Below are 15,715 nucleotides of genomic sequence, written 5' to 3' on the forward strand. Positions count from 1 at the left end.
CCAATTCCTGTAACTTTGGCTTTGTGGACCATTTATGAACTTATGACTTATTAAGCTGCTGATGCAATGCATCTTGCACCAGCTTCTAGCTATTTGAAAACTGACCTGTCTGAGGGATTCTGTCTCTAAATAGTCAGAGTAAATGGGAGGTCAAATTTGCTGTCAGAACATTTTCCTTAACACCATTACCAGATTTGCTGCTATTTTGGCTTTGGGTTCTATTGCTCATTTTGTTAAACAGCAGTGCAGACACAGCCAATCTGGCCTTAAAACCACAGCACTGGTGTAAGAAACTAGCAATCCCCTTGGCTGTGATGCTTTTCTTAACAGAGGGATTGATTTTGCATGTAAAATTGGTATTAATCTGCATCAAGCCAGTGAACGATGGTGTATTCCATGCACGAGATGACCACTGGGAAATTATGAATTAAAAAAAGTTTAGTAAACCAAATCATGCTTTAGACAGGAATGCACTAACTAGAGGAAAGCATTGCACCATTCCTGTAAACAGGTGGCACATTGTCCAGCTTGTTTGCTGTTGGCTCCGCAGATATCTTTCAACCAATCTTTAAACAATTCATCATCCTTTTTCAGAACAAGGAACTGGCCCAGCACTACATATGCCTGAAAAACAGAACAGAAAATACTTTAAATAAGTTTACAGTATATTTCACTCTTTATTTCCAAAGAACCTGTGTACATGCTCCACAGGGTGGCACAGTGATGCAGCTGGTAGAGCCGCTGCAGAGACCTTAGGTTCAATACTGACTAAGGGGTGCTGCCTGTGTGGAATTTGCATGTTCTCCCTGTAACTGCATGGGTTTCCTCTGAGTGCTCCGGTTTCCCCTCACTTCCCAAAGATGTACGGGTTTGTAGATTAATTGGTGTCTGTAAATTGCCCCTAGTATGTAGGGAGTGGAAGAGAAAGTGGGATGATATAGAACTAGTGTGAACGGGTGATCGATGATCAGCGTGGACTTTGTGGGCCAAAGGGCCTGTTTCCATGCTGTATCTCTATTTGCAGCTGCATGCAACATCTTGAGTCAAACGGCAGGGAAGTGGGTTGGTGCCCCAACTTGTCCATGCCGACCAAGATTCCCCACCTACACCAGTCCCACCAGAGAGGGAAGTAAATGTTCAGAGGGAGTAAGAAATCTATTTAAGAGGTTGTGGAAGGTGAGTTATGATTAACGTTTAACGGACGTAGTAAATAGTTCATGAGGAAATGGGTTAGTCAACAGCAGTAGACTGCAGCAACCAAAGTAAATAACAGTTGGCATTCAGGGGATTGAGAATCTGGGAAACTTGTAAGGCGCAAAGTGCTGGAGGAACTCAGCGGGTTAGGCAGCATCTGTGGAGCGAATGGACAGATGTTGTGAGTCAGGAGCAGAGTCTGATGGAGGGTCGTGACCTGAAACGTTGTTCCACAGATGCTACCCTGACCAACTGAGTTCTCCAGCACTTTGTGTTTTGCTCAGATTTCCAGCATCTGCAGTTCCTTGTGTCTCTGAAACTGTTGGTTGGAGGGGCAAAGATGGTGATATGAAAACCAAGGTGACAGTCCCAGAAGGCGTGAATTAAACACCAGTACAGAAGTGAAAAAGTCAGATGCTCGAATTCTCATATGTGTACAGAAAATGCTGGCAGACCAGGCAACATCTGTGGGAAGAGTTCACACTTTAAACCAGTGATCTTTCATCACATGTAATGGGTCTGCAGCGAGCCCTGACTTTTGCTGCTCAACCCAATGTGACAGCACGGAAACAGCCCTTCGGCCCAACTCATCTATGCTGTCCAAGATCTAAGCTAGTCCCATTTGCCCGCCTTTGGCCCATCTATCTATCTATATCTATCTATCTATATTTAAAACTGTGTGTGTGTGGCTGTGTGTTTCTGACGTGGCTGCCAGCCTTTGATTCGTTGCTACGCCAACACCCGACCCAGAAATGCCGAGTTTTTTTCCATTTCGGTAGAGATTTCACTTTTCGTTCCAAGTATCCACTCCCCATTAAATTTCGTCATGTTTATGTACACATTTTTAATCAAATCCTTCCCCCCTCCACTCACTCATTTTGTCGCCTTCTGCTGGCCAGTGACCATAACGGCTGCTGGCGCCCGCATCTCGCCTCAAAGACGCCATTTAAAAACAGCCGCACTGCTGATTCCCGAGTCGCTTGAGTTGGAGGACCACGTCTCCCGTGGGGGCTACGGGTAGGGAACAGCTGCGTTGGGGGAGCAGACCCAACGGGTCTGCACTTGGTCTAGTATCCCTCTAAACCTTTCCTCTCCATGTACCTGCCCAATGTTGTTACAGTACCTGCCTCAACTACCTTCTCTGGCAAACGTTTTCTCCTGGGAATATATAGCCCTTCTCACCTTATCAAAACCTTGTTCTTCCAGTTTTCTCCCAAGTGTTGTTCCAATACCAGCCAAGGCAGAAACTGATTTGTTTCCCATTGGTTCAGACACAAAATTCCTGTGCTTGTGTGATGTTGAAATCATCGTGCAGAGCTGTCAAATCTGTTGACCAAAGTTAGTGATAGTTTTACTTGGTTATCCAGAAGCAGTACCACCTTTGAAAAACTAAGAGTCTTTGTTCAGGTTATTTCACAAACGAATAAGATGGCACAGTGCCGCAGCGGTAGAGCTGCTGCCATACAGAGCCAGAGACCTGTGTCCGATCCTGACAATGGCTGCTGTCTGTATGGAATTTGTACGTTCTCCCCATTACCTGCGGACATTTTCACTGGGATCTCGTTTGCTTCCACACTCCAAAGACGTACGGTTTGTAGGTTTATTGGCTTGGTAAAATTGTTCCTAGTGTGTAGGATAGTGCTAGTGTGCGGGGATCACTGGTCGGCAAGGACTTGGTGGGCCGAAACATGTTTCCGCACTGTATCTCTAAACTAAATAAACTAAACAAGTAAATTATGAACAAGTTGTGCAAGAGAAGGTAATGCATTAGCCGCCAATACAAGAGTTGGAAATTGAGCTACAAAATGCAGTACTTCTCACACATGTCAGTTCTTATTTATCTTTATTTTTTATCTTACATACTCTGTAGACCTGTAGAGAAACTAATAATAGACAGGACACATCAAAACGAGTACTCACTTCATGAGCAGTAACAGACCTATTCATATATTTGGCAATGCATCAAGTGCAGAGCTTGTCCAACCTTGAGATAAGAACTGATGCTCTCATCCCTAATGTGATTACCGCTCAAGATTAGAAGTATCCCATCGTTCCTAATTAAAGATAGAAATGCCACTCTATTTAACAGAATGAATGTGGTATAGAAATGAGCTATTTGGCCCAAGGTTTTCATGCCTGTTCCATACAAGTCTCCTCACACCATACATCATCTCACCCAACACAAGTCCTACAGACTACAATTTTATAATTTCTGTGGTGTAAGGCACTATGATTTCTTTCCCAGTACTGCTCTGCTCATTCTAACACTCTTCTCTTATTCTCTCAGACATTTTAATCAAAAAACCCTCACCTGTGTCCATCTATCACTCACAAGGATTTGTCCTTCACCCCCCCCCCCCTCCTTTCCATCTTTCTCCCCCCCCTACTACAATCAGTCTAAAGAAAGGTCCCGAACCAGATTCTCACCTAAACATGTTCTCCAGAGATGCTGCCTGGATCGCTGAGTTACTCCAGCAGTTTTGTTTTTTTGTAAACCAGCATCTGCAGTTTCTCATGTCGACAAGGGCGACACGGTGGCGCAGCAGAGTTATCGCCTTACGCCAGAGACCCAGGTTTGATCCTGACTGCGGGTGCTGTTTGTACGTTCTCCCTGTGACCCGTGCGGCTTTTCTCCGAGATCTTTGGTTTCCTCTCACACTCCAAAGACGAACAGGTTTGTTGGGTAATTGGCTTGATATAAATATAAAATTGTCTCTGGGGTGTGTGTGATAGTGTTAATGTGCGGGTATCGCTGGTCGGTGAGGACTCGGTGGGCAGAAGGGTCTGTTTCCGCACTGTATCTCTAAACTAAGACATTGGGTTCCCGACAAGTGTTGGTCATGGCATCATCTCCCATCTCAGAGTGAGCTCATCTTTTAACTTAACATTTCTATCAATTGCATTTCTCCACATCTATTGGAGTCCTTGTTGATCAGAGCCATTAAAAAAAGCAAAGTGCCATTGCAGAGGAAATGAACTCATGACAAAAAAACTGGAGTACCTCAGTGAGTCAGGCAGATTCTCTTGAGAACATGGATAGGTGATGTTTCGAGTCGGAACCCTTCTTCAGACAGATCCCGACCAGAAATGTCACCTATCCATGTTGTATCCAAATGCTGCCCGACCTGCTGAGTTACTCCAGCACTTTGTGTTTTCAAAAGTAGAGGGAGGAGTTAGATCATACTTAGTGAATGGGAAATAAATGCCATTGAGTCACGTAGACATATAGCATGGAACCAAGTATTCAGTACCATCATGTCCATGCAGAACATTATATTAATCCCATTTACCTGCACGTGAAGGTCTTGTCGGTAATGTATATCTCTTGAATAAACAGTCCTATTCATATTCACAATGTCCCTGCACAAAACCAGTCCTCAAATTACAAAACTGACACCGAAGCAAAGGTAAGTGTGCAAACATGAACAGGCTGGAGCCTTTTTCTCTAAAAAAATGCAGCGACATAAGCGCAAAGCTGGCCAAATGTATTCACTCGCACTGTATCAAGAACTTGCTGATTCACTGAACAAATACAATGGCCCAACAATATTCCATTGTAAGATCTGCCTGTAACTAGACAAACTGTTTCAGCACAGTTGCAATACTGGATCAACCCAATAAAACAAAATTGTTGTTCTGGCACCAATCAGATTATCGATCTCCCCCATGCACTCTGACTTACAGGCTTGGATCAATAATATTATGGATGAATAATGTCCCAGGATTCACAAATGGATGGCAACACCAGACCAAATATTTACGGACATTATGTTCCTCATTACAAATTAGGGAAATATTGTAAATTTAGTTTTGGTAAGATCACACCCAAAGAGTTTTTACTTAAATAGGGCGGCACAGTGGTGCAGCTGGTAGCTCTACCATCACCCTGCCTCACTACGCCAGAGACGTGGGATTGATCCTGATCTCGGGTGCTGTGTGTGTGGAACTTAAACATTCACCCTGTGTAAAACATTTAGGTTTTCTCCCACATCCCAAAGATGTGCGGGTTTGTAGGTTAAATGGCCTCTGTAAAATTCCCTTTGTTTGTTGGGAGTTGGTGAGAAAGTTGGATAATATAGAATTAGTTTGACACAAAGTTTATTATTATTATTAAAGTGCTAGAATAACTCAGCTGGTCAGGCAGCATCTCTGGACAACATAGATAGGTGACGTTTTGGGACGGGACTCTTCTTCAGACCGACACTTCATTCTGACTTACTCCAGCACTTTGTGTCATTTTTTGTAAATTGGCATCTGCAGTTCCTTGTTTCTCCATGGAATAAGTATGAGTGGGTGATTGATGGTCAGCGTGGACTTAAAGGCCTATTTCTGTGCTGTATCATTCAAACAAATATATATATATATATATGCTGGAGGGGAACCAGGATAAATTCTCCAGACTGGCTCATGGGATTGCGAGTTGGCCAAGGAAGAGAAATTGAGTATAGTGGGCTATTATCTTCTGGAATTTACAAAGTGGGATGTGATCCATTTGAAACTTAAAACTCTTACTGGACTCCACAATATGTATGTGGAAAGGACGTGTACCTTGGCTAAGAAAGAATGTGTAAGGAAGGAACTGCAGATGCTGGTTTACACCGAAGATAGACACAAAAACGCTGGAGTAACTCAGACTGAGAGTCGGGGGAGATGGAGACACAGAGATATGGAAGGGTAAGGCGTGAAAACGAGACCTCAAAGGGGACGAAGTTCAAGGAAAATGTAGAATAGATTATTGTTAGCTCGGGGAAGGTGACAATGAAGCATACAAAGATAAAATAATCAAGAGGATAGTCAGACTGGTCAGAGAACTAGGATGGGAGAGGGATTGAGAGAGAGAGGGTAAGCAAGGGTCACTTGAAGTTTGAGAAGTCAATATTCATACTGCTCTGTTGTAAGCTGCCTAAGCGAAATATTAGTTGATGTTCCTCCAATTTGCATTGGGCCTCACTGACAGCGGAGGAGGCTCAGGACAGAAAGGTCAGTGTGGGAATGGGAGGGGGAGTTACAGTGTTTAGCAACCGGGAGAACAGGTAGGTCCAAGTGGACTGAGCGAGTGTTCAGCGAAATGATTGCCGAGTCTGTGGTTTGTCTCGCCGATGTATAGTTGACACCTGGAACAGCGGATACAGTAGAGGTTGGAGGAGGTGCAAGTGAACCACTGCCTCACTTGAAGACTGTCGGGGTCCTTGAATGGAGTCGAGGAAGGAGGTATAGGGACAGGTGTTACATCTCCTGCGGTTGCAGGGGAAAGTACCTGGGAGGAGGTGGTTTGGGTGGGAAGGCATGAGTTAACCAGGGTGTTGGGGAGGGAACGGTCTCTGCGGAAAGGGGTGCCAATGTGGCTAGTGGTGGGATCCCATTGAAGGTGATGAAAATGTTGGAGGATTATATGCTGTATGCGACGGCTGATGGGATGAAAGGTGAGGACCAGGGGGACTGTCCCTGTTGCGACTGGGGGAGAGGGAGCAAGAGCAGAGCTGCAGGGTATTGAGGAGACCCTTGTGAGGGTCACATCTATGATGGAAGGGGGAAACCCCCCGTTTCCTAGAGAATAAGGATATCTCAAGTGTCCTAGTATGGAACACCTCATCTTGGGCGCATATATGGCGTAGATGGAGGAATTGGGAGTAGGGGATAGTCTTTGCAGGAGGCAGGGTGGGAAGAAGTGTATTCTATATAGCTGTGGGAGTCAGTACATTTATAATAGATATCAGCTGATAGTCTGTCTCCTGTGATGGAGAGGGTGATATCAAGAGATGGGAGGGAGATGTCAGAGATGGTCCAAGTGAATTTGAGTGCAAGATTGAAATTAGTAGTGAAGGTAATGAAGCCCATGAGTTCTGTGTGTGTGCAGGAGGTAGCCCCGATCCAGTTGTCAATGTAGCGGAGATAGAGTATGGGGATAAGGCCAGTGATTGTTCGATGCACCCTACAAAGAGGCAGGCATAGCTGGAGCCCACACTAGTGCCCATGGGTACGCCTTGGATTTGGAGGAAGTGGGAGAAGTTGAACGTTGTTAAAAGGACGAGCTCTGCTGGGCAGGAGTGTTGGTAGAGGGAAATTGGCTGGTTTTGTGGTCGAGGAAGAAACGGTGGGCTTTCAGACTTTCCTGGTGGGGGATGGAGGTGTAGAGTGACTGAACATCCATAGTAAAGATGAGGGCGTTGAGGCCTGGAAAACAGGTCATTGAAGAGACAAAGGGTGTTTGAGGTGTCTTGGACATAGGTAGCGATTGGACTAGGGGGATAGGATGGAGGCAAGGTATGTAGAAATTAATTCAGTGAGACAGGAGGAGGCGGATGCAATGGGTCTGCCAGGGCAGAAAGAAAAATCATGAATCAGATAGGCCATTTGGTACTGCGAAGACGAAAGATTTCATTCAGAAGGTGATTCTTCTTTAAATTTCTCCATCACAGAACTGTGGAGGGAGATTCAATCAAAACAGAGATTAATAGAAGGGATTTGAAAAAGTTCAGGAAATGGCACTGAGTTATTAGGAAACAACTCTTGATGAACGGTGGAGAATTCTTGAAGAACCAAGTTGACGATTCCACAACAATGTTTAGTCCTAAAAACTGGATACTGAAGCCTGACACAATAATTTTTTGATTCTGTCATCAGTGACATGGTTTCTGTTGGAAGTTTCTCTAATCAAATGCAAGTGATTGATTTCTGTTCCTCGTGGGATTTGCATTAAGAGAATGTACCCAGAAAACGTGTGGAAACCAAACAGAAGCTGCAGTCTCACCTGTTTACTTTAGACTTTCACACCCCAGGACCTTACTTACACAAGATCGACATTTATGCATAACATATGCCAGTCTCACCTTCCTCGCCTCATCACTCTCCGCCTCCCCTCACCCACTCCCTTTCTCCCTCACCACCCCTTCCTCCCTCATCCCAACCCCTCCCACTCTCTTCACCATTTTCCCTCTTCCTTCACCCCCTTTCTCCTTCATCCTTCCCTCTCTAATCTCACCCCTCTCCCTCCTCAACCACTATATCACCCCATCCTCACCCAACCTCTCCCTCTTCACCCCTTCTTCCTTCCATCCCTCCTCACCCATCCCCTTCCCTCGTCACCCTTTCTCCCTCATCCTCCCTCCCCTCCATCTTCACCCCTACCACTCCCCCTCCTCTCACCATCTTCCCACATCCTCTACCTTCCTCAACCCCCTCCCTCTCTCCAGCCCTCCCTACTCACCTCTCCCTCTCTTTACACCCTCTCCCCCCTCTATCTCCCCTCCCCTCCTCACCGAGCGCCGGGCGGTGACGGTGCGCGAGGTGAGCGCCCGCCTCGCACCTTCCCGCCCAAACCCCACGCCGCCGCCCGCCCGCCCCCCCACCGTCACTGGCCCCACACACGTGGCCCAAGTCACTGCAACCCCACACACGTGACCCCCCCCCCCCCCCAAGTTGCTCCGGCTTTTGACGCGAGCTAACCCTTTGCTGCATCAACTGCCTCGCGCCTCACATCAACCGCCATGTCAGCAAAACAAAGTGCTGGAGGAACCCATTGGGCAGACAGTTTCCGTGGAGGGAATGGGTACGTGACATCTTGGGCAGAGGCCCTTCTTCACACCATCTTAGTTCCAAATGTGCCGAGAGGGCTTTTGTATGCGAGTCAGAACTCCGATTATCCCAGTTCAACAGTTAAAGAATGAATAGGAAGGACCTGCAGATGCCAAATGTTGAGATTTTAAAAATCAAGTCTGCAATTTATCCCATCAGATAAAGCATAAAAAGAAGTTTAATTAATTAACGTTTTTAATACTTGAGATATGAAAGTGAATTAGGTGTCAAATTCACTTTCATATCTCAAGTATTAAAAAAGTTATGGCCATTTTCATACTCGGAAATTAGCATCTTGTTCCCTATTGATTTTCTATGGACATAACAAAAAAGCTGTGATCGAGGACAGTCAAAAGCCCATAACTTTCTTAAAAATTAAGAGAACTGAATGAAATTTTCAGTTATCATAGATTGAAGCATTCTGAAACAAATATAAAATAATCTTACTTGGATGACCTGAAATTAAAGCATATAGTTAGTTAGTTACCCAATTGTAGCTAATTCCAAACTTCAATTACTTGATCTAAACATCTATCCATTAACATTTTTAAATAGCCTAAGTGTCCAAATAATATTCACAAAGAATTCACAATAAAACATGATTTTAAAATCCCATTGACATTAATTTATAGGCCAAATGGAAGGAATTTAGTGTTCAATTGCTGTAAATTAATGGCCATTTAAATCAGCTTTTGAGTGGGGAATCCTGTGAACGCGCTGGTTTAGAACGTTCACATTGCGGTAGATTTGTGCCCTCAAATGCCCAGAAAAATACTGCGGGATATAATGGGCCCCAAATTAGCTACTCGCAACATTAAATTTTGTATAAAGGGATCTTAAGAAGCCCTTTTTAACGTAAAAATAAACAACCTACCTTCCGTTGTCCCCTGTATGAGATCCGGCCCGTTGTCGGCGGTCGCGGGTTTAGAGGTTAATTTTTAACCTACTATAACAAGTAAATAAACCCCTTAAAACTAAAAATAGCTCAAGCGACGGAATCTTCCAGCGATTTTTCGTTAATAATTAACTAGGCTGAACATCCTCGATTTGAACAGCCATGGGAAAATCGCGTTTTAAACCCGCCCCCCTCTAAACGGCGCCAAAATCGCACACGGGCTAGGACAGATTTTCAGCGACGCTTCAGATACGGTTTACAACATACCTACATCTTGTTCCCTATTGACAGTCAAAAGCCCATAACTTTCTTAAAAATTAAGGGAACTGAAAGACATTTTCAGTTATTATAGATTGAAGCATTCTGAAACAAATATGAAACAATCTTACTTGGATGACCTGAAATTAAAGCATATAATTAGTTAGTTACCTAATTGTAGCTAATTACAAAATTAAATTACTAGATCTAAACATCTATCCATTTCATAAGAAAATATTAACATTTTTAAATAGCCTAAGTGTCCAAATAACATTCACACTAGAATTCACAATATAACATGATTTTAAAATCTCATTGTCATGAATTTATAGGCCAAATGGAAGGAATTTAATGTTTAATTCCCGTAAATTAATGGCCATTTAAATCATCTTGCGAGTGGGTTTTTGTGAAACGCGATCGATTGGAACGTTGCGATTGCGGTGAATTTGAACCTCATATCGGCAGGAAAAACACTGCCGGTTCATATGGGGCCAAAATCACATTTTCGCCAAGGAAATTTTGATTGAAGTCATCCTAAGAAAAAAGTTTATATGTAAAATATACGACTTACCTTATGTTTTGTCCCCTACATGAGATCCGTCCCATTGTCGGCATTGACGGCGTTAGAAGTCGCTTTTTTATTTTATTCCAGCGATTAAATTGTCCCGCGATTTAAAAAAGAAACTTTTGAGAACGCAAGTCGGAACGATTTTTCAGCATCAGGTAGCAGCCCGAGAAAATATATCTCAGTCAGGCAGGAGAAAACGGCATTTTAATCCCGCCTCCCCCCCCCCCCCTTCCCCCTCCCCTCAAAGGCGCCAAAGTCGTGCACACAGCCAGTGGCAGAATTGCAGCACCGCTGAAGGTATGTATTGTAACATACCTAATGCTGGTTTAAACCAAAGATAGACACACAAAGCTGGAGTAACTCAGTGGGACAGGCAGCATCTCCAGGGCTCTCACTTAACTTTTTTTCCCTGTTGCCAGCTGGGCAACTTAGGCACCATTTTAGGTTGCCAAATGACAGTTTAGGTGGTCAATTGAAGATGGCTTGCATGATGCGTGCGATAATGTGCTCGAATGAAGTGCGTAGCTACCAGTCGGAATTATGCTCAATGAAGCATTCACATATTATTTCTGCTTCAAATAAAGTCACAAACTAAACATATTCACCAATCAAGACATGATATATACCACAATGACATGCAGCAAAGTTACAATGCAGTATCTCAACTCTTTTTACACATTGCAATTAATGCAAGTTCAATTATTTATTTCCACTTCCCAACAAAAATGGTTGGATTATTCAGCGTATGATCAACCTGTGTCAATAAATCCTGGATCATGGTAACATATATGCTTAACCATGCACACTACAGCATGTTTTCTGTGAAGGACCAAAAATTATCATGACATGGCCATAGCATGGGTCGTTATTGCTATTGGTACATAAACACTCTTGCTTCCCATATAACTTATCCACAACAAAATATACAGGTTGCAAGTAAATTTCTAAAGGCATTTTATGATAGCTGTTAAAACCGACTATACCCATCTGACAGGTTAAACATTACACGAACTAACAAGAGATGGCCAAAGGACATAACTGCAGCAAATGTTATTTTCATAATATGTTTAAAGGTGTCAAAACACCACATTACCGGACATTCAGATTAAATGTATGTGTTGTGGACAGCAATGAAGATACCCAGTTAGTATGCACCAGATTTAAAAAAAATTGTTGATAAATGCTGTTTCCATCATTCCCACTTCAGAATTAACGTTAAAATGTTAACTGAATTATCTCCTGACCAAATTTGTGATGTATATGAGGAAGTTCAGCGCTCATCGGACATGGACGGTATCATCGCCCCGCTGCCTTGGCAGTCCCTGTCCACCGCCAAGTGCCGCCGCCAAAGGGGGAGGCGGATGGGATCTCCTCGCCACCGCCTCCTCTCCTCCGCCAGCCAACAGAAGGTGCGGGGCTGAGCGGTGCAGCTGCTTCAGACGGCGGAAAGGGGCCGCCCCCTCCCACCCTCCTCCCGGCCTCGGTGTGTGGGAGGGTTTGTTTTGAAAGCGGTATCGCCGTTAGCGGATTGGCAAGCAGCGGCCGCTATCAGGGCAGGCGGGGGCTGGAGGAGGAGATGGAGCCGCTGTCCTATAGGGTCTTTGACCGCTGCTGTGCGGGGCCCGTCATTCGCTCCGACCCTCCGTCACCCCACACACCGTATCTTTGCTCCGCACTAAGTCGTCGCCGCCGACACGAAAACGTCACCTGACACCAAAATCGGCAACGTTCCAGAAGAGGAGTCTGGTGGAAGCCTCTGATTGGTGGAAGAGGACCAGAGGAAGCAGCTGATTGGGAGTAAGATATGTCAGTGGAGATTGGCCCTGTGGTTTGCTCAGCCTGCAACATGTGGGAAATCAGGGATATGGTCGGTGTCCCTGGTGACTACGTTTGCAGGAAGTGTGTACAGCTGCAGCTCCTGGCAGACCGCATTGAACGATTGGAGCTGCGGCTGGATTTATGTTGGAGCATCCACGATGCTGAGAAAGTCGTGGATAGCACGTACAGCGAGTTGGTCACACCGCAGGTAAAAGGTAAGAGGACAGAAAGGGAACGGGTGGCCAAAAGCCAGCAAAGCAGTAGGCAGGTAGTGCAGGAGTCCCCTGCGGTCATCTCCCTCCTAAACAGATATACCATTTTGGATACTGTCGAGGGAGATGGCTCATCAGGGGAATGCAGCAGCAGCCAAGTTCATGGCACCATGGGTGGCTCTGCGGCACATGAGGGGGGGGGAAAGAGTGGAAGGACAATAGTAATAGGGGATTCAATTGTCAGGGAAATAGATAGGCGTTTCTGCGGCCGCAAACGAGACTCCAGGATGGTATGTTGCCTCCCTGGTGCAAGGGTCAGGGATGTCACTGAATGGCTGCAGTACATTCTGGAGGGGGAGGGTGAACAGCCAGTTGTCGTGGTGCATATTGGCACCAACGATATAGGTAAAAAAAGGGATGAGGTCCTACAAGATGAATTTAGGGAGCTAGGAGATAAACTTAAAAGTAGGACCTCAAAGGGAATAATCTCTGGATTATTACCAGTACCACGGGCCAGTCAGAGTAGAAATAGGAGGATATTGCAGATGAATACGTGGCTTGAAAAATGGTGCAAGGGGGAGGGATTCAAATTTTTAGGGCATTGGAACCAGTTCTGGGGGAGGTGGGACCAGTACAAACAGGACGGTCTGCACCTGGGCTGGAATGGAACCAATGTCCTTGGGGGAGTGTTTGCTAGTGCTGTCGGGGAGGATTTAAACTAATGTGGCCGGGGGATGGGTACAAGAGCAGAGAGGCAGGGGGGTGTAAAATGAGGGTAGAAGCAATAGGTAGCAAGGTGAAAAGTAAAAGTGGCAGGCAGACAAAACCAGGGCAAAAATCAAAAAGGGCCACTTTTCAACATAATTGTATAAGGGGTAAGAGCGTTGTAAAAACAAGCCTGAAGGCCTTGTGTCTCAATGCAAGGAGTATTCGTAATAAGGTGGATGAGTTGAACGTGCAGATAGCCATTAATGATTATGATATAGTTGGGATCACGGAGACTTGGCTCCAAGGTGACCAAGGCTGGGAGCTGAACATCCAGGGATATTCAATATTCAGGAGGGATAGAGAGAAAGGAAAAGGAGGTGGGGTAGCGTTGCTGGTTAGAGAGGAGATTAACGCAATGGAAAGGAAGGACATTAGTTTGGAGGATGTGGAATCGGTATGGGTAGAGCTGCGAAACACTAAGGGGCAGAAAACGCTGGTGGGTGTTGTGTACAGGCCACCTAACAGTAGTAGTGAAGTTGGAGATGGTATCAAACAGGAAATTAGAAATGCGTGCGACAAAGGCAAAACAGTTATAATGGGTGACTTCAATCTACATATAGATTGGGTGAATCAAATTGGCAGGGGTGCTGAGGAAGAGGATTTCTTGGAATGTATGCGGGATAGTTATCTAAATCAACATGTAGAGGAACCAACGAGAGAGCAGGCTATTTTAGACTGGGTATTGAGTAATGAGGAAGGGTTAGTTAGCAGTTTTGTTGTACGTGCCCCCTTGGGCAAGAGTGACCATAATATGGTTGAGTTCTTCATTAGGATGGAGAGTGACATTGTTAATTCAGAAACAATGGTTCTGAACTTAAAGAAAGGTAACTTTGAGGGTATGAGACGTGAATTGGCCAAGATTGACTGGCAATTAATTCTAAAAGGGTTGACGGTGGATATGCAATGGAAGACATTTAAAGACTGCATGGATGAACTACAAAAATTGTTCATCCCAGTTTGGCAAAAGAATAAATCAGGGAAGGTAGTGCATCCGTGGATAACAAGGGAAATCAGGGATAGTATCAAAGCGAAGGATGATGCGTACAAATTAGCCAGAAAAAGCAGCATACCAGAGGACTGGGAGAAATTCAGAGACCAGCAGAGGAGGACAAAGGGCTTAATTAGGAAAGGAAAAATAGATTATGAAAGAAAACTGGCAGGGAACATAAAAACTGACTGCAAAAGTTTTTATAGATATGTGAAAAGAAAGAGATTAGTTAAAACAAACGTAGGTCCCTTGCAGTCAGAAACAGGTGAGTTGATCATGGGGAACAAGGATATGGCGGACCAATTGAATAACTACTTTGGTTCCGTCTTCACTAAGGAAGACATAAATAATCTGCCGGAAATAGCAGGGTCAAAGGAGTTGGAGGAATTGAGTGAAATCCAGGTTAGTCGGGAAGTGGTGTTGGGTAAATTGAATGGATTAAAGGCCGATAAATCCCCAGGGCCAGATAGGCTGCATCCCAGAGTACTTAAGGAAGTAGCTCCAGAAATAGTGGATGCATTAGTAATAATCTTTCAAAACTCTTTAGATTCTGGAGTAGTTCCTGAGGATTGGCGGGTAGCAAACGTAACCCCACTTTTTAAGAAGGGAGGGAGAGAGAAAACGGGGAATTACAGACCAGTTAGTCTAACATCGGTAGTGGGGAAACTGCTAGAGTCAGTTATTAAAGATGGGATAGCAGCACATTTGGAAAGTGGTGAAATCATTGGACAAAGTCAGCATGGATTTACGAAAGGTAAATCATGTCTGACGAATCTTATAGAATTTTTCGAGGATGTAACTAGTAGCGTGGATAGGGGAGAACCAGTGGATGTGGTGTATCTGGACTTCCAGAAGGCTTTCGACAAGGTCCCACATAAGAGATTAGTATACAAACTTAAAGCACACGGCATTGGGGGTTCAGTATTGATGTGGATAGAGAACTGGCTGGCAAACAGGAAGCAAAGAGTAGGAGTAAACGGGTCCTTTTCACAATGGCGGGCAGTGACTAGTGGGGTACCGCAAGGCTCAGTGCTGGGACCCCAGCTATTTACAATATATATTAATGATCTGGATGAGGGAATTGAAGGCAATATCTCCAAGTTTGCGGATGACACTAAGCTGGGGGGCAGTGTTAGCTGTGAGGAGGATGCTAGGAGACTGCAAGGTGACTTGGATAGGCTGGGTGAGTGGGCAAATGTTTGGCAGATGCAGTATAATGTGGATAAATGTGAGGTTATCCACTTTGGTGGCAAAAACAGGAAAGCAGACTATTATCTAAATGGTGGCCGATTAGGAAAAGGGGAGATGCAGCGAGACCTGGGTGTCATGGTACACCAGTCATTGAAAGTAGGCATGCAGGTGCAGCAGGCAGTGAAGAAAGCGAATGGTATGTTAGCTTTCATAGCAAAAGGATTTGAGTATAGGAGCAGGGAGGTTCT

The 15,715-nt window shown here is 44.7% G+C and overlaps 1 protein-coding gene across 1 annotated transcript; it reads right to left on the minus strand.

Moving 5' to 3' along the window:
* Positions 1 to 8,541, minus strand: banf1 (BAF nuclear assembly factor 1). The gene is made up of 3 exons (XM_033025114.1): positions 8,454 to 8,541; positions 2,377 to 2,520; positions 1 to 624 (listed from the first exon to the last, which is right to left on the minus strand). Exons 2-3 carry the CDS (start codon positions 2,500 to 2,502, stop codon positions 478 to 480), a joined length of 273 nt encoding a protein of 90 aa, XP_032881005.1. The 5' UTR covers positions 2,503 to 2,520; positions 8,454 to 8,541; the 3' UTR covers positions 1 to 477.
* Between the last annotated feature and the right edge of the window lie 7,174 nt (positions 8,542 to 15,715).

The sequence above is a fragment of the Amblyraja radiata genome, chromosome 8 (assembly GCF_010909765.2).
Source record: "Amblyraja radiata isolate CabotCenter1 chromosome 8, sAmbRad1.1.pri, whole genome shotgun sequence".
NCBI lineage: Eukaryota > Metazoa > Chordata > Chondrichthyes > Rajiformes > Rajidae > Amblyraja > Amblyraja radiata.

Excerpts from the sequence above, each read along its gene's own strand:
- banf1 (XM_033025114.1), bottom strand. The coding sequence starts at position 2,502 with ATGATTTCAACATCACACAAGCACAGGAATTTTGTGTCTGAACCAATG. Across the intron at positions 625-2,376 it reads AAGAACAAGGTTTTGATAAG|GCATATGTAGTGCTGGGCCA; the intron begins GTGAGAAGGGCT and ends TCTGTTTTTCAG.